At 48.8% G+C, this 23,743-nt stretch overlaps 1 protein-coding gene across 3 annotated transcripts in view; it reads left to right on the top strand.

Annotated features, from left to right (window-relative positions):
- Positions 1 to 23,743, top strand: part of RAB11FIP3 (RAB11 family interacting protein 3) — an 80,498-nt gene that overhangs the window by 35,483 nt on the left and 21,272 nt on the right. For 2 of the 3 annotated variants that reach the window (XM_074919625.1, XM_074919624.1), the window contains exons 3-5: positions 5,455 to 5,546; positions 18,816 to 19,003; positions 22,209 to 22,382. In XM_074919625.1, the coding sequence (XP_074775726.1) occupies positions 5,455 to 5,546; positions 18,816 to 19,003; positions 22,209 to 22,382 (454 nt within the window). Of the gene's footprint in view, positions 1 to 5,454; positions 5,547 to 18,815; positions 19,004 to 19,998; positions 20,112 to 22,208; positions 22,383 to 23,743 lie in introns of those variants that run through there. The other variant, XM_074919626.1, reaches the window with a different exon arrangement.

Below are 23,743 nucleotides of genomic sequence, written 5' to 3'. Positions count from 1 at the left end.
ACAGTAGCTCCCCCTCTGTGTCCTGACTCTGGATGCAAGATCCTCCTAAATGCCTGTAACTTTGTACTACTTTGCTGTGTGTCTCTTGCCCCTTTGTTTTCAAGCAGTGTGCCTAGTAAGGAAGTTCAGTTTACATCAGTTGTTCTCTTAAACTAACCATAACTTTGTCTTTTTTTTTTTTTGGGGGGGGGGGTGTCTGTTTTTGTTTCGTGTCATTCATGCAGGTTCCTAGCCTTATTCCTCCGTTGAATAATTCAGGTCTGTTAGCTGCACATAATCCATACTGTTCGAATCACTTTGAGTTTGTGGTTCTGTGGCTTGCAGCAGTATGTACAGTGTGCGTTGGCAGATGACTTAAATACTTCTGAAAGGCTCTGTTTTTCTAGGTCATTCCTATATGAAGCCAATAAAACTGGCTCTGTTTCTGACCTGTGTGTCACTACTGTACCCACAGCTCTTCACTCAAGGTGCCTTTTCACTGCAATCCTGTCTTCTGAAAGCAGTCCTTAGAATCTATTTCAGGAGTCTTCTGTACCCCGGGACTTCTGTTTCTATAGCTCTGTGCTCTGTTGCCTTTCTTGAAAAGCCCAGGTTACAACTGCACATCCGAGCCCTTCTGAAGCACAGCAATTCTCCTGTCAGCAGCACAACAAGACAGCAAAGGGTGCACCTCTGGCTGCTGCAAGAGCTCGGCACACATTGTCCCCCACAAAGAGCCCAGGACCTGTCCTGCTTGTTCCCTAGCTGCATGTATGCCATACATCCAGGAGGAATCTCTGTGCAGCTGGCAGTGTGTCTGCTGTTGGCATTGCTGCTCTGCAGAGTTGGCCAGTGGCTATAGAGGCTTGATGGATACTGGACAGAGGTTGCCCTTGGCTTGCAGTTGGTGTAAGAGACGAGAGTGAATACTTCCATCAGTGGGAGAGCATGCAGATGTGTTTGGACAGAGATGGTCCTTGTCAGAAGCTTTACATAGCAGTAGATGAACAGTGATTTTTTTGAAATGCTGGGAGGAATGAGGGCATCTTAAGAATAGGGGGACATACAGGATTTAGTGCAGAGGCATAAGCCAGCAAGAAACAGGGCAGCACTGGAGAACACAGAAAATCAAATGTGGGGGAGAAAAGAAAGTGCTTTGGCTGCCTGGTCAGACCTGGACTTGTGGCAAAATTTGTGTGATGGCAAATCTGTCTCCCAAGTGAGTGGTGTGGTCGATGTGATGAGCTTGGAAGGTGGTGATCTCAGTGGGGTTTGAATGAGCATGCGCTGGAGAGCAGGAAGCTTCAAGGCAGGTGCAGGAGAAGGTGTCCCAAGGATGCTGCAGGTGCCTCATAGTAGACTTAATTTGCTTTTTACATCATATTTTCTTTTTTCTAAATTCACTTTAGCTTTACTGGATGATATAGTACACACGCCTGGTCTTAGTGGTTACAGTTACTTCTGCAAATTCTACATCAACCACATTACCTGGGTACAACAGTGCTGCCACAATAGTTCAGTTAAAGCTTTACCCAGATGCCTGGTACCCTGCCCACATATTCCAGTCAAATAAATTAGTGAAATTAATTTGGGAAAAGACTTAGCATATAGCTTATAGCCTCTTTTCAGGGTGATCGTTGGGCAGTAAGGCTCCTTGGAGCCTCTCTTGGAGCCTGATTTGTAGTTTTAAGATTTTTGGCTGTGCACTGCTCTAAGAGGACTATCTGTGGGAGAGATGGGTAGAGCTGAAACCACAGGAGAAGCTGTTTGTGGACACTCAGGTGTGAGGACAAAAGGCAGTCCCTAATGTCATCAGCACAAGCTGTGATTTTGGGCCGTGTTGGGAAGAGGTGACTCCAAGGGTGCTGACCACATCAGCTCTCAGGAGGAAGGAAAAGTCAAGTGAAATCAGGGATGGCTGTAAGAAATGAAGGTATGCTTTATGGTGTGAGGGGCACGGAGAAGGGGTTGTGAAGGAGAGTAGGATGTCAGCTGGGATTTGGCTTTGAGGCCCAAGGGGGAAAATGGTGGCAATTCTGGTATTTGTGCTCACCATGTGCTGCTGGAGCAGGGCTGTGTGGGGCTACAGCTGGTGGCCTGTGGCTATCCTCCTGCACTGTTACGGTGCAGTGGGGAGAACAGCCAACGGAGTCCTCCAGCTCTCACCACGGGCCTCCTTCTGCACCTGGAGGATGGTGCTTTTCACATGGGGAGTGCCACTTGAGCAGCAAAGGTCTCTTGGCTTTCTTTGGCTCTTTGGGCAGGAATTTGAAAGCTTAATGCAGCCCGTTGTGCTGGAAGACTTGCAGGCAAGCTCTCCATGGCAACTCTCCCTATACACAAAGCACCATATGGCTTTTTCAGAGGGGGAGGGAGTGAATTGAGCAGAAAAGTCAACCTTTGTTTGTGGTGGTGTTTGTCTTTGCTCTCTGACGTGAAGCATGAGGAGGTGGAGGCACAGAGTGCAGTCTCCTGGCCATGGCTTCTGTTGGCCATGCTACCAGGAAGGGTGCAGGTGAGCTCTTCAGATGGTCTTTCCTTGCTTTTTACAGCAGAGCTTGCTGTAAAAAGAAACCCTGCCTGTGCAGAGACCCTCTCTTTGGGCTGGGTGCTCTGCAGACAGATGGAGCAACCTCTATACCACAAAACACCCGAAGGGCTGGGAAGGCTCCAGGAGCACAGTTTGGGCAAGAGACAACTGCTGGTGGGGAGCTGTTTGTGCGTGGTCTGCCTACACTTTATACCCCTGCTTCTGAATGGAACTGGAAGCCTTCACTTGACTGTAAATCCTCCCTTTTCAAGTCCTTTTGGAAGGAATGAGCAGAATAAATATCTCTGTAGAAAAGCAGGAAGCTTTTGTGTGTCTACTTGGAGGGGGAGGAAAAGAAATTATATGGGAATATGCAGAAAGGAGCAGCCTGTGACTGGCTCCACTGCCTCTGGGGCACTCTGTGGTTCCAGGAGCCCTGGAGATGGCCCTGCAGAGTGGGCACCAGTAAGGCTGGTGGGGTTACCCAGCCATGCCTGGCAGAAGTGTGAGATCAAGCAGCTGGAAGCACTGGCAGCTGCCCAACACCTAGCTGTTCGGCTGGAGTCCTGCTGCTGTCGACTTGGGGATTCAGATGTGCCACAGATGAAGCATTTGCACTGTTGTGCCAGGGCATGCTCGGAGGCTGCTGGGAGCAGAGCTGTCACCGGGGCTCGTGCTGGGTGGGACATGCTCAGGGCAGAGCCCTGGCTGGGCACAGGACCAGGGCACCATGCCCGCAGCCTGAGTCCTGATGAGCTGATCTGGCTGTTTAGATGCTCTTTAGATGCTGCCAGGCACCTCTCTGGAGGTGGCCATTGCCTGCGTGCTGCAGTCTGTAGTCAGAAGGAGATGTGGCTGGCTGTCCGCTCTGTCTCGATGGTGTGACATGGGTTGCCTTTGAGGAGCACTATTTGGTTTTCCCAGAAGCGAGCAGAGAGACGACTCCTTGGCGAGACCTGCTCTCAGGTGCTCCCATGGCTTTGCAGCAAGCAGGTTGCTGTCCCCATCCCCTTGGTCTTCTCTGCAAGGAGGCCCTCAAATCCCAGAATAACGACAGGGACAGCTAATGGGAAAACTCCCAGTTTTAGGCTCAGACCCACAGATGGAGCTGTGCAGGTGGGGACAGAGTAACATTTGAGGAGAGGGAGAATACAGTCTTAAGATAATTCAGTGCTAAACCCATTAGTTAGACTAGGAGGTGGCCTGAAGCTGCCTTGCCTTGAGCAATGTGCTCGGGCAGCAGCATTTTCAGGTGCATTTTGCTGCCTTGCTTAGGGTTCTAGGCAGGAGCCCCAGCAGCTGGAAGCTCATAGCAGCACCGCTGCCCGGTGCACTGAGCGGGGAGAGCAGTGGAGATATTGAAGTCATAAATTGTGAACAAGAGCACCTTTCATCTGCTGAAGCCATGACCCTGCCAAGTGCTTTACTGTAGAGCACAGCATCGTATGCTGGTTTGTGGAAAAGAGATTTGGCTTATGCCTGGTTTTGATTTACAGTCTAACCCCTGGGAGCCCCAGACCCAGGCTGGGGAGGGCTTGTTTCTTTGTGCCATGTGCTCAGCTTGTCCCACCTCCATGAGCTGCTTACCCATCAGGTTGGTGGTTCCAGTATTTCCTGGGGCCCTGACTGTGTTTGCATTTAATGGTCAGCTGAAAGAGGCACTGGGGAGGGTGTTTGGATGGGAGGAGTGTTGCTGCAAGCCTGACTCATTACTCTGTCCTGTGCCCTCTGTCCCTTGACTTTGTACTAGATGTAGAGATCCCTTAATGAAAAATGGCCTTCTTGATATCTGGAGATGGACCCAAAGTGGAAGCCCTGGCTGTGACTGTATAGGGAATATACCCCTTGAGGGGAGCTGCATACAGTCCTGTCTGGTGGCTGTGCCGCACGGCTGCAGCAAAACGTCATGCGACTTACGTGCCCCTTCGCTTTGGACTCGAGTCGGGGAGCTGTTTGAATCACCTGCACTGCCAGCCTGCTGGGAAGCCACCAGCCTGAAGGATGCAGAAAGCAGACCCTGCTTTGTGGCTTTGCCCTCACTGTGTGCCTCGAGCAGCCGTAAAAGGAAAGCCTGTCCCTCCCCAAACCCGGGCGATCGCTGAGCTTTCCTAGGAGCTCTGACATAATGACTCCCTCTGCCCGGCCAAGTTTATCAACATCACACAAACCTAGTGCCGCGATGTTTGCAGCTCCAAGGCATGTGGTTTTGAGCCCGCTATTTATTTTGGGACTGCAGCATCTGATTTTGATTTGATGTTTCCAGCCTGTCATCTAGGTCGTGTGCTGGATCAGGCATTAGCTGTTGCTTGAGAGAGCACGGGGAATGTATGCTCTCTTCTTTGGTCAAAGGGCTCAGAGAAATGCCACTTAGCTCTGCTGCAGATGGGTGTTTGGGGGTAGGAGAAGTAATTTTTTTTTTTTTAAAGAAATCTCCTTGAAAACCTCCTATTTTCCTGTCCCCCTGTGAGGATGGCTCCTGATGTGGCTGGCCACGGGAGGAGCAGTAGATGATAAAAGCTTCGGTGCAGCCTGCTTTCTCTGCGGTTCCCATGGTAGTTGGCTGTCACACATAGATCTAATGTATTCCCTGCCCACAGCAGGATTAAAGCCTTCTGGGAGAAGAATAAGAGGATGCAGGAAACAGAGATAAGGAAGAAACCAGGAAAAGGAATGGAAACCATGGCGGGGTAGGGATGAATCCAGGTGCTAATCCCATCGGAGCAGCAAGGGGCCTCGTAGGACCTCTGCCAGGGAGCAGCTGGCCCAGTTGCCTTCCACCTGAGGTGGTGGTGGGATGCCTGGAAGCAGAGGTCCCTTCTGAAAGCTGAAGGCACCGGTGTGTGCAAAAGGAGTTCCTTTCCTGCTGCTGTCATGTCTCCTGAAGCTGCCCTTTGCTTGAGGGTGTGGGTTTCCTTTTGATGATTCTCTTTTATTTTCCTCTGCAGATCCTGACAGCCAGTTGTATGATATGGGATATACCCCTGAGGAGGAAGCCCCGGCCTGTCCTGATGAATTTGATGACTTTGTCACGTTTGAGGCAAGTATGAGCACTGTTAACTCCTGGAAATGTCACTGTATACAGTGTGAGACTTGAGCATGGAGGGTTTGGCTGGGGGAGATGAGCATTTGCTGTGATAGGACTCAGGAATGCTTAGTAAAGACAAATCCTTTAATTTATGGGTGACTAGCCCAGAGAATTTGCACCAAGCATTTAGTGCTGTTCAGGCTGAAATTTGTGTTCAAGCAGACTCGCAGCTAGTGCTGTCTTAGCTTGTAGAATTGCCAGAGCACGGTGCCCCAGGTGAAGGAGGGAGACAGACCCTTTCTGAAGTGCCCATTCTGGGCGATGCAGGAAGAGTGCCTGCTGCAGTTGTATTTGTCTTATTGCTGGGGTTTCTGAGGTTGGAGAACCTGAGCCTGATTTTGAGATGTACCAGCTGGGAGCCTACCCAGGAGGCACAGCGGAGCAGTCAGATATTGGCACTCAGTGCTGTTTGGCCAATAAAAGGCAGAGCAGATGACAAAAATGTAGATTTTTCTCTCTATTCCTGGGCTTGATCAAGGATGCTTATCTGATATGTTGTTTTTCCCTTTTGTTAAAGTTATAGCCTCCATCCCTCAGTTCCCTTTTGTATTCCTTAGCACAGGAGCGCATTGTGCTGATGTCCTGTATCTGCTCTCCCCTTTAGAAGGGAGGCTGCTGCTGCAGTGACCTGTTGTCTGTGTTTATGGGCTTTTGGGCTTTGCTTGGTAGGCTTCCTCCATTCCTGCTCCCTGCCCTCCAGCCTGCAGGTGCCCTCAGATCAAAGGGCTGGCTGGCTCCTAGTCCCACGTGGGGACTGAAGAGCTTCCTTCTGCTTTTCCTTTTCCAAACATTCCTCTTCAGCTTTTTGACTCTTTTTGTCTTGGTGATGCTGGGTGTTCTTATCACACAAATTGTTACTTGCAAAGGGACTCACAGCCTCCTTTATGTTTGCATGCAAATACACATCTTTGCTTTGTATAGTCTGTAATATGTTACTTTGGCCTTGTGACTTCTTCATAAAAGAGTCAAGCTGTTCTTTTGAGTTTCCTAATGATAAACTGGGTGTTGGGGCAACTGGTCTTCCCCATGTTGGTGAGAAACACAGGTCCATCACTTAAGATGGCTAGAAGCTCTCACTTTGGCTTGTTCTTGACAGTTGACCAGGTCATCATCCCATTTCCCAGCCAAGCGTGGGTGTTCTCCCGGGCCAGTTTGCTGGCTCCCATTCTCCATCAAGTCATCGGACTTGCACTGTCACCCTGAGCTGGTCGCTTTTTCCCTTAGGACTGCTCGGATGAACACAGCCTCAAGAGCGCGTGATCCTGGGTTCCTCCCCCAGAAGGTTTTCAAGGACATGTTGGATATCAGGGATTTTTTTTTTTTTCCATTTTGAAAAATAGTTACAAAAGCCAGTGATGGATGGGTAGAAGGAAACAGGAAGGGAGATGAGTTTTCATAGTCTTTATCTAGTACAAGGTGACGAATGTGCTTTTAAACCGCTGGGCTGAGCAGTTTAGAGGCTGTGACAGTCTGGGCTGCAGTGCTTGTGCAGGCAAGGGCTTTCGCTTTTTGCTCCTCAGACCTGTGTCAAGGGACAGTCTTCTGAAATTCAGAGCAGGGATGTTTTCTAAGGGCTGATTTAACATAGATGAGCTCTGTCAGTGCTACAAGCTATTTTGGGCAGGAATACCAACAAGCTGGGTGTGTGCCCTGCTGGGATGAAGTATTTCTGCTGCTGGGCCATCGTTTCCTTGAAACGACAAGGTGACCCAAAGGTAAAAGGTGATGAATCCTGAAATCTCCTTTTCAGAAAGATGTAAATGGATTCTTACACTGAATTCAGGGTAATCGTCTAAAGATCAGAGCTCTGTTGGTGTCTATGTTTAATATGCCGGGGAAGAATTACCTTTGTTGTCTTGGATACATGATTCGAAATAATTTCCAGCCTGCAAGGATTTTGTAGAGGTTCAGCAAATGAGAACATGATCGAGAAATACTGCTCAGCATTGCGAGTGTAAAAATAAATTGGTGTCTTGGGGCGCGTGGTTTTTTGTTCTTGTTCAGCTGAGCAGTGAGCTTCCAATGTGTGTTTTATTCCACATGTCCTATAGTGCTGTACCCTGGAAAGCTGGAGCTATTTCAGGGAAGGGGGTATGAGAGAAGCCATTGTACAAAGCAACCCGCTGGGAGAAGCAAGCGAGTGTTTTTCACCAGAGCGCTGTGCTGCACTGCCTGGCAGAGCTGTCTGCTGGGGGGGATCCAGCTGGTCCTTCTTCCTTAGGTGCAGGAGGCAGCATCTCTGGAAACTCTGAAGAAAGAAAACAGAATAAATGCCCTTTTCCAGTATGTATTCCACCTTGCTTGGATTCACCTGGAAGAAAGGGAGGGGAAAAAAACCCTTCCAGAAGTGAGGGTGTTGCCTTTCCTCCAAGTAGACCTCCCACTTGTATTCTCAAACGTCCCCATTTCAGACCTGGTGCATGGTGAGAATGCAGCTCAAAAACTTGCCTCTCCATGGGATCACCAGGCATCTAAACAGTCTCTTTAACATGACAACTTCTTTCTCAGCCCCCAAAACACAGCTGGTGGACTTCAGACACTGGGTGAGCCACTCGTGCTTTGGCAGGGGCCGTGGGGTGAAGCAGCACAGTTAGCTTTTCTCCTCGTCAGAGGATGTTTGAAAGGTGGGCTGAGGGAGAGGTGCTGCATTTGCTGTGCCCTGGCACTGAGAGTAATTGTAGTTACAGGATTTGGTGTATCATCTGTAGTCACCCTTAAACAGCACAAAATTTCAGTGGCTTGAGTGCTTGGCTCTTACAAGTGTTGGGGCCTTGACAGAGAGCTTTTCTCCTAAATGTTTGTTCAAACAAGTGTAAACAAGTGCTTTAAGCAGTCTAAATGAAAATGTCTTCTCTTTGTTAGTAAGGTTGCTCTTCTGGGTGACTCATCCTCTTCTGGTGGCTATCATCAGAGTGAGCTGAACATCTGTGGAAGACCCTGAGTGCCCAGTATTGGTGTGTCTCAGTGAGTGTTTGCTCTGCAGAGAGAAGAACCACCACTTGCATCTTCCAGTTTTCTTCCCTCTCAAAGGGGGCAAGGTCTGAACTTTGACACTTCGTGCAGGGACCTTTGTAATGTCAGATACATCCACAATTCAGCCATGCTCTTGGTGTGATGTGGAGCTTCAGGTTCTTGCTGCACCTTGCCAGGTCTGCCCAGCAGACAGCTCTGTCTGTTAAACTGTTTTCAAAGAGGATTTCTGGTTGCATGGCTCCACTGAGACAGCAGCTCACAGGGGATTGGAAACGCGGGAGCCTGGGTTCCTGCAGCCACGTGGCTTCTCGTTCATCCAGCTGTGCTGGCAGGGGGCTCGTTGCAGTCCCCAGAGCTCCACCGTCACATATGCAAGAGGAATCTCCTCCCCAGTCCACCCACTCGGGAGCAGGGAGAGCATCACCTCACCGGGGTTACCTGCCTGCAGGCCCTGGTAGTGTTTCTCCCTGACCAAGGTGGAAGTGTGGTGGTTGCAGGGCAGCTGGATGACAAGCTTACTGCTTTCTACTTCTGCAGAGAAATGTCACCAGAAAGTAATGATAGAGTTTTTGGCTACCCTGCTTTGTAAAACCTATGTAAAGGGAGCTTGGAGACTGTCTGTCGAGACACCCGAGTCCTTGCCTGTCTTCCCCCAGGCTGGGCCAGTGCAGCTTTGCTCCTGACTAACTGGAAGGTAGGAGTTATCCTCGCCTTCCTTGCAAGCTCTCATGAAGCTCGTGACTCAGTTTCTGAGGTACATGGGCTCCTTTGCAATGCTCTGCAGGGGGGGAAAGGTGAATTTGGCATTAGCTTTCCTGATACCTGCTGTGCCTTGCTCAAGGACAAGGGCTCTCTGCCCTGATTCCTGGGGGCAGATAAGCCCACTTGAGCAATGCAGAGCAGCAAGGCTGATGCCCCAAACGAAAGCAAGCTACAAAAATCTGGTGTGCTGCTGGAGTTATGCTGGGATTGGGCATGGAGATGTGTAACCTTAGGTGGGCTAGAGGAGAGGCAGAGCCAGTGCGAGGCTGTGCTCTGTAAAGGCTGACCGGGAGCACAATAAATAGCGCAAATGCTGATTTTTTTAGCCACGGGAACTCGTGCTTTGGGCCAGCAAGGTGATAGGAAGGCCCTTTTTGAGATCTGCAAAATAGGGCAGCCGAAACTCCTGCAGGTGAGAGGTGCAGGGGCAGGCGGTGCTGTGCGCCTTGCGCAGGGCTGTTGCCATCTGCTGGGCAGCTGCCGTGGCTCCTCTCGGTAGCAGCCAGGAAAATGCGTCGCGCTGAGCCCTGCACAGCCGCAAGAGGGGAATTTTGCTTTCTCACAACAGCAACACTAACCAGACGTGCAGCAGCACTAACTATGCATGCACATGGACACCCTGCAAGCCTTACCCCCCCTCCCAGGCAAGTCCCCTCTGACTAAATGTCTGACAAGTTGTACAGCACAATAGGAATGGATCTGGGGAGTAAAATGGTCATTGGTGAGGTCCCCCGTGTAGTTTTGTGCACTTTGGGAAGAGGACGATACTCCTGGTGAGCTCACTCCAGTCTGCCCGGCCGCAGGCACAGCTGGCGGCTGCTGAAAGAACTGTTGCCTCTGTTAAAGCTGGAATTTCCTTTCATGTGGATCAATTGAATTTAATGCTTCTTGAAGGGCAAAAATCAGTGAGGCAATTTAAATCCAAGTTGCTGGATTTCTCCAGCTGCTCAGAGTTTCTGCGAAGGGGACCTGAGAGAGCGTGGTATGCAGGAGCTCTTCCCTGGAGGCACCAGCTATCATTCCTCATGTCTTCTGTTTTGCAGCTAGCCCACGTGGAGTGGTTGTTATGAGTCTGCTGTAGACTTACTGTCTCTTCTCCTGGTAGCCCAGTGGACTTTCTGAGCCCTCCTTTCTTATTACAGACTCCCCAGGAAAATATTTGCCTTCCCCTAATGCAGAGAGCTCTCCTGGTGAGCACAGAGTATTTGAGGTATGTGGTTTCTGCCTTGTGGTGAACCTGCTTTGCAATCCTCAGCAGTTTACGTGAGGTTTTTCCTCCTCTGTGTCTCCATATCACTGTTACCAGCAGATGCATATCTGGTAGAGGCCAGACAGCCTGAAAAGACAGGGTTAAGCTTTGCAGCCTTCAAAGGAAACCTGCCTCTGAGCTGCCCACTGCCCCAGGGGCTTGCAGAGACAGGGAAGATGTGGGGTTCAGCTTGCCAGCTCTGCCAGACCCTGTGGGCTGTTCCCTGGCTGCCCTAACGCATTTGCCATGCCAGCACTGCTGCACCCCTGCAGCAGCAGTGGGGACGGGAGGATGGAGGTGAGACAGCAGCATGTGAAGGCTGCAGCACTTTACCCCTCGGCTCAGGTTTTCTTTACCCGTGCTGTTCCCCTGTCAGGGATGACTGGCCTCAGCAGGTTTCTGGTCACAGGGCTGACCTGAAAGCATCGTCGTGTCCGAATGAAAGAAAATCACAAATCCTCTTTCAAGTTGGCTGCTGGAATTGGTGTTTTGTCATAAATAGCTGCTGCAATCGAAATCTTGTAGGTGGCCAGAACTGCAGGCTGTGAAATGTGATGGATGCAATTCACTGTCTGTTCATCTGTCTGTCCCTTGGGGAAGCACGTGGAGCCCTAAGCAGTGTCCTCACTGTCCGTGAAACCTTCCTGCTCCTCTGCACAGAGAGACGATGGGAGCTGCACATCCCGCTCACGCGTGCGGAGCACACTTTCACAGCAAACAGGTGATCAGTCTCTATTTGTTGATCAGGTACAAAAAATACAGTATCAAATTACTGAAACTGGTGGACTGAACTCCAAAATCAGTCCGTGGTGATAACTTGGTAACAAAAAGCCTGAAAATACCTAGGAAATTAATGTATTGTATAGACTCAGTACTGCTTAGAGGAAAGGATGGGAGTGTAAATCAGGCATGAATATCCCTGAAAGCAGGACTCTAGTTCAAGATTATGGTGAGAAATTTCTTTGCTGGTTGGAAAACATTGTAGTTGGAGTGTTTGTCTTGCACAAAAATAGGTCGGCAGGAGTTTGGAAAACAAAGACCTTGAAGCCTTATCTTGAACAGCAAGTGCAGTGCATGGGACAGAGAAATGTGGGAGCTGGGCTGCAGAGCACAGGGCAGGCTGGGGCGCACGAACAGCAGCATCAGGAGGCTGCGGGCGGGCCAAGCAGCGTTGGAAACAAAGGCATCTCAATAAGAGTTTGAAAATTGAAACTGGCAGTGGTTGGGGTTTCCTAATTAGCTTTAGGGGTATCCGACATGGGGCTTCTCGCAGTGGTGCTAGACCTTCCCTGAGGTCTTGGAGCACACCCAGAAGAGCTGGGAGAGCAAAAGGGCTGCAACCTGCTTGGTTGAGTAGCAGATCTGGACAGATCAAGGAGGAGAGCTTGGGTTAAAGCATAACTGTCCTGCTGCTGTGCTCATTAGCAGGAATCCTTGCATGTTTTGGACTCAGCACAGAAGGTCAACTGGTTATCAAGGTGCAAGATTCTTCCAGTCGGTGTTGCTGAGTAGTATGTCCTGCTCAGGGCACTGTGCTTCAGGAAGGATGTGGCCTAGAGGAGAGCAAGGATAACCCGGAGAAAATGGGAAAATGAGATTTGTGACCGTAATGGAAGGAAGTAAGTTTGTTTATGCTAGACAGGCATGACTAAGGGAGTTAGTGAAGTATGTGAAGTTTCTGTAGAGAGGAAATGGAAAAAGACAAAACCTGCAAAACTTACGGCTCTGGGCAAACCATGCACTGTTGAGGACTTTGTACATCAGTGGCTGCTGTGGGGAAGGGAGGGGGAGGATCCTGCGGATCAGGTCACCCTGTGGCACTGGCTCCACTGGCTTTTGCAGAAAGCAGCTGTTGGATGAGGGCAATACAGAGCTCGGGCAGCGGTGGGGTTGGTGTGTTTGTAAACTCAGTTATCACCCATGACTCGTTATTGTCATCACAGATTGCTGTCTGAGTCACCCAAACGGTGATTGCAATTGCTTATCAGTAGCAAAGTGCTCCTGATCTTCCCCTAGTGATCAAGACAAGCTTTATTCATTTTTCTATTTGTGGCTATAAGGAAGGAATTTGTCATTTAGCACTTAAATATTCACCAGAAATATCAGGAAGGATGAGATAAACCCTGGAAGCTCTATAGGCCCTCTTCAAAAGTAACCTTTTTAATTGGTCATAGTTTCATGGGAAAAGAAAGCGTGTGCACCTGGAGCAGGGCTGGCCATTGCATGGGGCTTTGAAGGCGTGCTTTTATTTTGGTATTCACGTAACCAGGAGGGCTGCAGTCACACGGCAAGGAAGTGTGTGTTAGCTCACCTCTCCTTATCGAGGAGGCTGGGAGGTCGGGAACAAAAGGCGCTCTGTTCGGGACCGGTGCTGAGTCGGTAAGCCTCGCGCCCGGCATCTCCTGGACTTTGCTTCCCTCCTGCCTTGCAGAAGCAGCCAGCAGCTCCTGGAGCTGGATTTGACTTGGGTGAGGAAGCAATGTGTCCGCAGGTGGGTTTTGAGTGCTAACATGAAATGAGGAAGGATTGCGTTTCTAGAGGGAGGCAGGTCTTCAGTCCTGGGGACGGCATTCAGCCCTGGAGGTGCCAGGAAGAGGCAGGTTGGGCATCCACCTCACTCGGCTGCTTGCTGTTTTCTTATCGAGTGTGCTGGCATGTGCAACATATTTAGGAGTGGTCTTTCCTTGATAAAGTCCATGGGATGTGTGCATGTGATGGTATCTTCATAGTCCTCTCTGCTTGGGTCTTCTTGGGGGAAGTGGACCAAGAGGAATGGTAGCTGCAGGCTTTCAGGGTGCTGAGGGTAGTCTGAAAGATCTGGTGTCTTGTGATTTTGTTTTTTAGTTTTGATGTGGGTTTTTTTGGGTTGGGTGCTTTTGATTTGCCCCAACAGATGCAATGTGATTCTCTTGCCTGGCCTTGAGGTTTAGGGGTATTAGTGAGCATAGAAGCCTCTGAACTCTCAGTGCTGTGTTGTCAAAGTTGCCTTCGCTCTAGGCTGAGTGCAGGCTGCCTGGCTTCTCTGAAAAGTAGACATCGCCCACATACTTGGGAAGAGGCAAATACTGTGGCCAAGAAGTCAGTGCCTTGCTGCTGGTGCTGGGCCCCTGGTGTGGGATTGCTCGGTGATGTTATGGGTTTCTGGCTGCTGGTGCCTGGAGGCTGAGCTGCCATGGGGCACTGCAGGGCTTTGGAGGGTGGTTTTATTAATGCAGACTCACATGGGACTATATACACAATTTACCTCCCTTCTCTCTGGCTTTAAAGTGATTTAAAGCCCATTTAAGCAGAGGTTGCCTACTGCTAGACTGGGCAGGCTTGTGTCTCCCTCAGGCTGCCCCTGAGGATGCTGCACCCAGCAGGGGGGATGCTCTTCATCTCCGCTTTCAGACAGAGGCTGTCCCACAGATGTGGTGTTGGGGGTCCACAGGTGTTTGCAGGGCTGGTGTTGGCTCGGCTCTGGGCAGGGCAGTGTTCCCAGCCTGGCACTGGCACTGGGGCCCTGGCCGCAGTCAGCAGGCGAGGGTGTCTTTGGAGAGTGGTTTTCGTAGCCAGTCTGTCTCCCCTTGTGTGCAGTCAGAACTGGTGTTCATCATAAATAGGCTTACACTTGCTGAGAAAACAGAGTTGTTTTTCCTTTTCCTCTCCCCTCCCTTCCTTTTCCGAGTTTCACAGTGTTTGTGGCCAAGGACAGCAGAGCTCTGGGATGCCAGGACAGCTCCAGGCACACATCAGGGACCTGCCCTGCAGAAAATGCCCGGGGGGAGCCTCTCTGGGAGCCAGACTTTTCCCCCCTCTCCAAGGCAACACCTTACCAAAGCTTGGGCTAAAGCTTCTGTCCGTCACAGATCAAAGCTTAACTTGTCTCTGACCAGACTTTGCAGGTGACTCCCAACAGTCTTGTTTCTTCTCATACTCCATCAGCTTTTTTAATCAATGCCTTTTTACAGCACTTTACAACACTTAATCAGACAGTCTTTACTCAAGGAATTGATGAACTGCTGCTGAAATCTCCTAAAGGTGGTTGATCGTCTCGCCTGTTTTATCAGGGAGAATATGGTGAATATGACCATTATGTCGCCCCGATGCTGATTTCATCCATATATTTCCTTCTAGAAGCAGGAGGGCTCACTGCCAGGCTTTCAAATCCCTGGTGTTTTGCCGAACACCTTTGAACATTGGATAGCCAGTGTCCCGCTCAGGCAGGGCATCTGGGTCTGGCACTGGGGGAGATGCCTGTGGGAACTTCAGTCAAACCATGAACCTGTTTCAGGGGCTCTGTGTGTGCATCTGTCGCAGTTTTAAGATCTGAGGTTTACCTGAAGCATCTAAGGGCACGTTTTATCTGATAAAAACTTAAAATACACTGATGCTGGTGACAGCAACCCCATTCTGAACGTGGAGGAGACATTCCTGGGAAGTCCCCCAGGCAGTTGTAGCCTGGCCTGGCTGTCCCAACCCCATGGACATCTTTTAAGTGTATCATGGGGTTTTTTAACCTGGGAAAAGTGTGTTTACTTTCTGCCTGCTCACAGAAAGGCAAACTTGGCCAAATAAGAGAGTTGTCAGGGAGGTTTAAAGGGTCAGTGCACAAACCAGCTGCTTGTGAGGCCATAAAGTTTTCTGCGACCTGCGGCTGCACCTTTGCCCAGGGCAGGGGGGCTTGGTTTTGCTTTGCTTGCTCAGGCATTTGGTAATACCTTACCTAAGTCCCCTTGTTGTGCCTATCTTCTCCTTGAATCTTTTCTTGAGGTTTAGTTACTTAATCTGTGATGAAATGTAAAGCAAAGTTCTCCACGCTTGTGCTCTGGAGAAGGATTTTGTTTACAGTTTCAACTGCCTCTTAACTTATTGACCATGTAGGTTTAATTTTAATAGGGCTCTTGCATTTGAAACCTCATCTAGGCTAGTGTTAGAAGAAAAATATTTTTTGTCTTTGCTAAATACAAAGAAAATTTGCAAATTGTGTACAGGTAATATTTTTCTTTAAAAAAAAAAATAGATTGCTGCACATTCTTGGTGTGGCTGAAGAAAGATGGTTAATGTGCTGTTCTGGTGGCTGCTTCTAGCTCTAAAAGGTTGGTCCCTCATTCAGCCAGTCCATACTTGGTATTTCCTGTCAATAAGATGTTTTGTAACAACCTGATAGATAAATCATCAAACTGAGGGCACTGATGCCCTGAACTGTTCAGCTCCTGGTTATGCTTCATGTTGAGTGTGTCAGTGATGCTAACAACAGGGTTTTTAATCAAATTACTTACGGTTTGGAGTGTTTTGTTTTGTTGTTTTTTTTCCTTTGCAATAGTTGTCTTTATGCTCATTATAATACTTCAGTGTATGCTTAAATTTAAGCTGTTCCGGTGGGAAGGGATTTTTTTTTTTTATTTAAAAAAACCCCACAAAAAAAAACCCAATCAAAACCCAAAAAAACCCCAGCAGCATTTACTTTGGAGCTTTCAAGGGAAGTTATTTGCAGTTTGGCATTAAATCTCTTTCAAACAGGCAAAAAATATCCCTCTGAAGCATGCAGATGTAGATGGCTGCTGTTGTCATCTCTTAGGCCCTCTCTGCTGCTTCAGGTCCCTGCTGCTTCCCACCTGGCCGAGCTATGCCAGTCCAGCACCAAAGTGTGATTGCAGCTGCGAGCGCTGGGGATGAGTGGTGTGGGCTAGAGATTTATTTTTTTCCCCCCCCCAAGGCAAAACATCACCGATACCACAACACAACATTATCCAAAATGCTGAAGCCTGGCCTCTCCTAAACTTTGTGTACACTATAAATAGCTTGGAAAAACACTCCAATTGCCCAAGCACGCCATCCTCTGGAGGCTGGAGACCTGCTGGGCTCAGCTTGGGGACAGCACAATGTCCTTGTGTGTCCGTGAGCAAGCTGGCAGATCAAGATTCCACTTCCAAATCTCCCTCGTCCTCCTCCTGCTTGTGTTGTGACTGGTGTTTCTAGGAAGTGCAGCATAAATCCAGTAAAGCACTTAAGCAAGTCCCTAGCTTTAGGTTTATAAGTAGTCTTGATGGATTTATGCTTTTTAAAGTGGGTAGGGGTTTTAGAGGCTTTTGTTTTTATCTCAAAATGTAGTGAAAGCTGTCTTCTTCTGTGCTAGGAATGATCTTGGACACAGCAGCCTTTCCTCTACTGAATCAAGTTCACTTGAACAACCCCATCTTCTCCTGATGCTGACTTCAGACTCCAGATTTGTGAAAGTTTGTCATGTTTAACTTCAGGGTCATTTCCTAGAATTGGTGCGGGTATCTGTAGGTCAGCGTGGGTCTGTGAAAGCTGAGCCAAGCTTCCAGGAGGGGCTCTTGTGTCTCTGTCTCCATCATCCAGCTGAGTGCGCTCGGTTGGCACAGGGGCTGGTGAGAGCGCTCAGCAGGGAGCACAGCCACGGCACTGACTTGGTCACTTTGCTCTGCTCCTCACTGTCCATATAGAATAGGAACTACTGTTGAGCAGTTCTCCATCCATCCCTTCAAAGTTTTCAGAGTGCCCATACAAGTTCTTGCTATCCCTTTCTGGCCTCACACATGTTGAGGCAGCTTGGGAATTTGTGAAACAAAATGAGGTGTTGGTTGTATCTTGAGCCGCTTCGTGCCAGTGAAAGCTGCAGAAGTTCTTTGGGGTGTGGAGTATTTACCCGAAAGAGGAGAATAAGGCTGGCAAGAGCAGCATTTGTGAAGTCAAGGCAACACAACAGCAGCGGGACGTTTGTCTCTCTTGGTCTGGTGCTCTCCTGCTGTACAAATACAGCAAGTGCTCTAAAAGCTGCTCTTCTACCGGGAAATAGGTGTCTGCAGCAATGAGCAGGACTCTTCATCCTGCCATGTGCATACCCTGCTTTGAATGGGCAGCTTTCATTCAAAAAGCTTGCAAGGACAGTATGTCTGTGTGTTTTCTTTCCGGCTGCTTTGAGAAATCTCATTTTCTTGAAAGTTCTTGGAAAAAGCACTGAAAGCTGCTCTGTGTGCTGTCTAGCAGAGGAAGAGAGGTTTGCATTGACATTGATGCCTGTGTTCAAAATGCTGCTGCTTTGCCCTGCTGCCATGCTGGAGGGGGTGCGGTCAGTAACAGAGCGAGTTTGGTCCTGTTGGGTGAACTTCAGATGGAGCAAATGGCTTTTCACGAGCATCTTTTTCTCTCAAGGCCAGGCAGGAGGGCTCCCGTCCCTCCGCCTGACACCTCTGGTGACAGGGGATCAGCTGGAGCTCAGCGCCAACACTGACAGATCCCACCACGATTGAGATCCCAGAGCCAAAAATTATTTGATTTATTCTGAGGTGCACTGGGGAAATCCCATAAATGCTGGGAGATGAGCTGGCACTTTGACGGGTAACAGAGCTTTTGATTTAGGAGGGTGTTTCTTCTAGTGCTGCCACGGCTCTCCTCCAAACATGGGGGTGGTTTGAGGCTCAGCAGCGCGTGTCCGGGGAGGAGCATCCCTGCCCACACGTACGAGCAAGCAGGCAGAAGCGAAGATGAACACCTGCCTAAGGGGCAGAACCGGGAGGAAAATCCAGTCCTTCATGATCTAGGATGGTGTCTTAAAAAACAGATCATGCTGCTTTCCCAGAGCCTGCAGGTTACAGGTGTGGGGAGGTAGTGCAAGTTATTTGAGATGCTGTTCTAGCTGAAGTGCAGAGATTTGAGTCTCCTGCTGATGCAGTCCCTGCAAGTTATAGATGCTGTAATGAAGATTTATAAACCAGCTTATTTTTTCTTGAGGGATGGAAGGTGCCCTCCTATCACTAGACTGGGGAAGAAGTGCTTTAAGGGCTAACTGGTAGTTTGGAATGGTGTTTTTTGCAGAAAATTCGGATTAATAACGTGTCCTCTTAAAATGGAGTGGGTGAAAGCAACGGTGGTCAGAACTGCTGAGTAAGCAGTGGGTTAATCCCTCCTGGACTTGACAAATCTATACTTGCTCACAACAAAATCTCCCTCCAACTCTTAATATATATATTTCTGTAATCTGTTTTCCAAATGCTGCTGTTGCAAAGCATGCATGTCCCAAAGGCTGTGGTGCACCCCGGGGCAGCACCCGGTCCTTGGACCTGGAGACAGAGAAGCACCTGGATGTGGGTATGGTTTTAGGAGGTTGGATTTCTGTGCTGATAAATGCAATGCAGCAGTAATTAGCTGCCCCATCTGTGTTTTGTCCTGCTCTGTGATGAAACCGGATAGCTATACTATCTTAATTTTTTTCCTCTTGTGTTTTTTAACAGGCAAATGAGGTGACTGACAGTGCTTACATGGGCTCAGAGAGCACGTACAGCGAGTGCGAAACCTTCACGGATGAAGACACCAGCACACTAGTACATCACGAGATGCATGACGAAGTCGAAACGGACAGTGCCATTGATTCCACCGTGCACTCGGAGTTCACGGATCCTATTGAGGAGCCAGAGCATGGGTGAGTGGGAATGGCCAGGAGAAAAACTCACCATGAGGGGCAGGAAACTGGCAAACTGGGAGCAGATGAGGACTGAGGGGGACTCAGCCTGAGGATTTAAATAAAGTGGGCTGAGTCTGTCTTGCTGAAACTGGTTGGTTTGTTCTTTGTATTTGTAACTTCATGCAAGACCAAAATAGCTCTTCTTAAGAATAATAATAATAATAATAATTAGACTGCACCATGTGTAGGCTGTTTTGGCACTTGGCCTGGCAATCTCTTTGAGTTAATTGTTGCTTGCCTTGGGAGAACTTCTGTACCCTCATTAGCATCTTTAACCTCTAAAATAAGTTCTCAGATGATCCAAACACCTGAAATACTTGCAGTTTTTAATCTATCACTTAAGCCAGAAACGCAACATATAATTTTCAAGTCAGGAGGGGAACTCAACGTATTCTTGTTTTACCTAAACATGCATGTGCCCTTTGATGTACAACCACCTCCTGTAATAACTAGTTTTAAACTCATGCCTGAAGCACAGAAGCGTGAGCTAAGATCATCTTCCCCAGGTCTGAAGTGCTGCTGGCAAAACTGCTCCTGGGCCCACCTCACTTCCTAGATTTTGCAGGAAAAGTGGTTTTCAGGGTGAAACTGGGATGCTGGCGGGCAGGAGAGGAGAGAATAACTCCTTTAATAGTGACCCAAGAGCACCGGTCTGCACTGAAACCGCTAGAAACATCCTTAAGGTCTGTTAACGCACAAAATTTTTTCTGGCCAAAAAACACATCACCCAGGCTTGGTGCTTTGGTGCGTGCTTACAGCTCCCATTGCTTTTAGAAAGCACCAGGCTTCCCTCCCACCCCAAAATCACATCTGGGAATGTCAGATCTGGTGAGTGGTCAGTGCTGCCGGGCGCTCGGCTCCGGGGATGAAAGGGTGCTGTGGATTAGAGCAGAAATGAGATTACCTAGCTAGACTCTCCTCACCCAAGCACGTTCAGCTTAGTGACAGTTAAATAATTGGTTGCTGAACTCCCTGACTACCGAGCGGAGGGTCCTGGAGGGGCCATGGCAGCCAGCATATGCTCTCGTCCTCTGGGGAAAATTACGTGCCTCGGATTCACCTGCCTGTAGGTACAAAAAACTTCGGGAATTTTTTTAAGATTAGGTTGTTCTTGAGGCTTCCCTGCTACTCCCAGTGTGTGCTTGAGAAGGTCGGATGTCCTTTGGGTGCTCTGTCCAAGCATAGTCGTGTCTGTTGCCAGGTGTGCTTCCATGTGTGCAAATTCCAGGTAGCCAAAAAAATAATCGAGGAAAAAGTTAATTTGGCTTAAATATTTGGAAGGCTTGAGATGAAAACCTCTGGAAGTCTATTCGTAAGTTGTTGAGGGCTGGGTTTGGTGCATTCATACCCCAGGCAGGAGAACGGTTTTACACCTCTAGTGCCCAGAGCTCTTCCAGGGGACAGTTGGTAAGTGTGGTCTGACCAGCGCAGCTGGTGGACTGAATCAAAGCTTCAACAGTGCTTTTCAGTAGCTGTTAAAGCTCAACATACCTTAGATGGTTTGAGCTTATGTGGTTATTTAGGCTGTGTGTAGTAAAGATAAGTTGGACTCTGGATATTGAAACTGCCAGAGCCCCAAAAGGCATGTATGAAACACTTGTACTATTTATTGCCTGAAGCATCCCTGGCTGAGGGTTTCCAGGTGCCTGATCAGATCTGCTTCTCTACAGTGCTTGTCAAACCACAGCCCCAAATTTAGAGATTTAGGCTTGCGTTTTGCATGCGAGTTAAAAATTCCACCCCCTGCCTTCTATTCCTGGAGAGATTTCCGATGCTCTCGGCAGTGGTCTGCTGGGTGCAGCGTCTGACTCACTGCCAGGGAGGATGGGTTGCTGATGGATCCCGCTGTGGGAAGACGGAGCTTCTCGAGTGCACGAGGAGGATGTGCAGATGCCCACAAGCTGGACTGGACTTGTCTGTGGTTAAATAGAGATCTGCTGCTGTTTTGACTGGAGGGTTGACATGCTTTTATTAGCAGGATAAGGGCAAATCCTTCAGACATTGCAGGGTTTTGTCATAAATGGCTTATCTGTAATCTTTTTTCTTTCTGATTTAATACAGCAATCTAGTCATACCCTCATTTTATCTCTCGTAGCAAGTGGATGAAGATGGGGACATAGCCTTGAAATATCAGTTTTTATAATAATACTATCTGGTTTTTTCACCATTGGATTTTGGAGAGGAGAGCAGTGCTAGTCCCCCCCAAAACACATACCTGTGGCTCAGACATGTGGGCTGCTTTCACAGCCTGATTCTTACAAATACCCACTGCCTTTTCCCCCCAGTTTAATTTTAAAATCTCTGTGGTCCTGGACAGGGAACTCCTCTGAGAGTGGGTGCATGCTGTCGTGTGGCTTGACTTCATACAGTGCTGCACACATGAAAAGATGCTTACAGAAATGATGACTTCTGGGCTGAGCAGTGTCCACTCCAAAGCAAAGGACATCCCAGGACCTATGCTGGGTGTGTTCAGGGTTTGGGCTGAGGCTTAACACAGTACAGCCTCCTGGATCCAGTGTTAAAAGCACATGAAACAGCACTCCCCCCTCCAAGATCGTTGTGAGCACATACAGTGTTCTGCAGCAGGAGCAGGGAAAGGGCTGCTTTGTCTTGCCAGGGGGTCTGTTGCTGCCAGGTTTGGGAGCTGCCTGTAAACCACTGGGATTTGTGTCATGGGGAGGGGGGAGTTAGTGTTCAACCCTGGCACTGGGCTCTTGATAGGATTATGCAGCAATAAGCAAGCGTGGGCCCAGCACATAGCCTGACAACGTAACTCAAAACATATTTAGGCTGTGTTTGGGACATGCTAAGCTCTTTCTCTGCTGTGCTTTTGGTTGCACCTATGCTGTGCACAGGCTTGCCACCAACCCTGGGTACTGTCTTGCAAGTCTGACTGCCCGCAGATCCTGTGTTGTAGCTGCCAGGGGAGCTTGCATGAAAAAACATTGGTTTGTTGTGGGGAAAAAAAAAAAAGAAATCGCTGTCATCTTCCTGGTGGTGCTTGGGCTGCCCCTTCAAGGCACAGGGTGAATGGCCACTGTATGGAAGAGCTAGCCTAGTCTGCCAAAATGGGAGCCATGGCTTGGAAAGCAGATGTATTAGATACAGTTGGAAAGACTGCTGCAATGTCCACCCTCTAACATCATCTTCTCTGTTCCCACAGATCCCATCCGCACGACCTGCCCCTGGGCTCAGACCTCAGCCACTCCATCGTTACAGTCATTAGTGGAGAGGAGCATTTTGAGGATTATGGAGAAGGGAATGAAGCAGATCTGTTCTCAGACAGCTTGTGTAATGGGGAAAGCAGCTTTAGTAGCGCCTCGTTCCTCTCTCCCAGGTAACGCTCAGCACAGCAATGGCAGTGTTTTAACCAGTTTCAGTTGCTTAGTGTCTTCGCTTATGCTTTGTGTGTGAGAGTTGGTTCCTTTGGGTTTGCACACTGGTCAGCCTGCAAGAGAGGGTTCCTGGCGAACTTTGGATACAATAGGATAATCGGCTCAAGTCGAAGAGGAATTGCCTACCTCTGTCTAGTGCCCATCCTCCCATCCAGAGGCACTAATGCCTGGCAGCAGATGGAAGAGCAGTCTGCATTTCACATGTGTCCAGGACAGCATCACATTCCCACTCCTGTTAGGGATGTGGCTCCTTGCAGAACTTTCTGGTATAGAAAACTACTGTGCAGCTTTACCCTTGGTCCTGTTGGATGACTTTTTTTCTTTCTCTTTTGTGCTTGTGTTTTTGGCTTTGATATGATGTTCAGTGGATTTGCACAAGCTGTGGCAGCCTTCCTTCTCTAGACAGCCTAAGGGATACATGGAACAAGAAGCAGGCTGTAGCATTTTCCTGCACTCCTTGCATTAGGGTCTGAAACCAGGCAAATGTTGCCCTTCCAGCCCATGTAGGGAGCTCATATGATGGTACAAAACCCATCAATACTTACTTTCTAAGGAAAAAAAGTAAAAGCTGGGACGATCATCCGCTGCTGCAGCTCTCAGAGTCTCTGTGATGATGGATAACACCAGAGATGTGTTGCTGCCTTGGGCAGTGCATCTCTATGTGCAAGGCAGGAGTGGCCCCTGCCAGCCACACGCTTGAGTTGAAGACAAGAACATACTTTTTTTTCTTTGGAATGAGGTGCTTGTGACTTTCTGCAGCAATATAAACTTGTCATCACTTTTTTTTTTTGGCTGTCTGTCTGTTTTCTACAAGCTTCCCAAAGCCCTTTGTAGAGTTTGGGCAATTCTGGTTGCACAGGGCTGACAGGAAAGAACTGCTGTGAAATCCCCACACCTGTGCTTTGCTGCAGGTCAGGGCTGACTTCCTTTTTTGCTGGTGAAGCAGCAGTTTTGAAGATGTTAACTAGATCTTCCATAGAAGAGTGTTGCTACAAAGCATGCTGGACCCATTACTTCAGGAAACCAGTGCTCCAGAGCTTGATGTGGTGGGATGCCCTGCATTGGAAGGGACACGTCACTCATCCACGCTTGTCCTTTGATTCCACTGTGCAGAAATGCCCAGTGTGTGTGTCTGTGCTGGTGCTGCATCATAGAAAGTGCTCTTGGATAAAAACCAGCTTTGGTGTTCATTTTGAATTTCTTCTTGAGGGTGGGCCTCCAACTGAGTCCAGAAGGCTCCTGGCAAGAAAATACTCGGCTAGAGGAGCTTTGCAATCAGTTAAACTTTTTCTTTAATATCATT

The sequence above is a fragment of the Athene noctua genome, chromosome 15 (genome assembly GCF_965140245.1).
Source record: "Athene noctua chromosome 15, bAthNoc1.hap1.1, whole genome shotgun sequence".
NCBI classification, from domain to species: Eukaryota; Metazoa; Chordata; class Aves; order Strigiformes; family Strigidae; genus Athene; species Athene noctua.
This window is presented reverse-complemented; position numbering and strand designations above follow the sequence as displayed.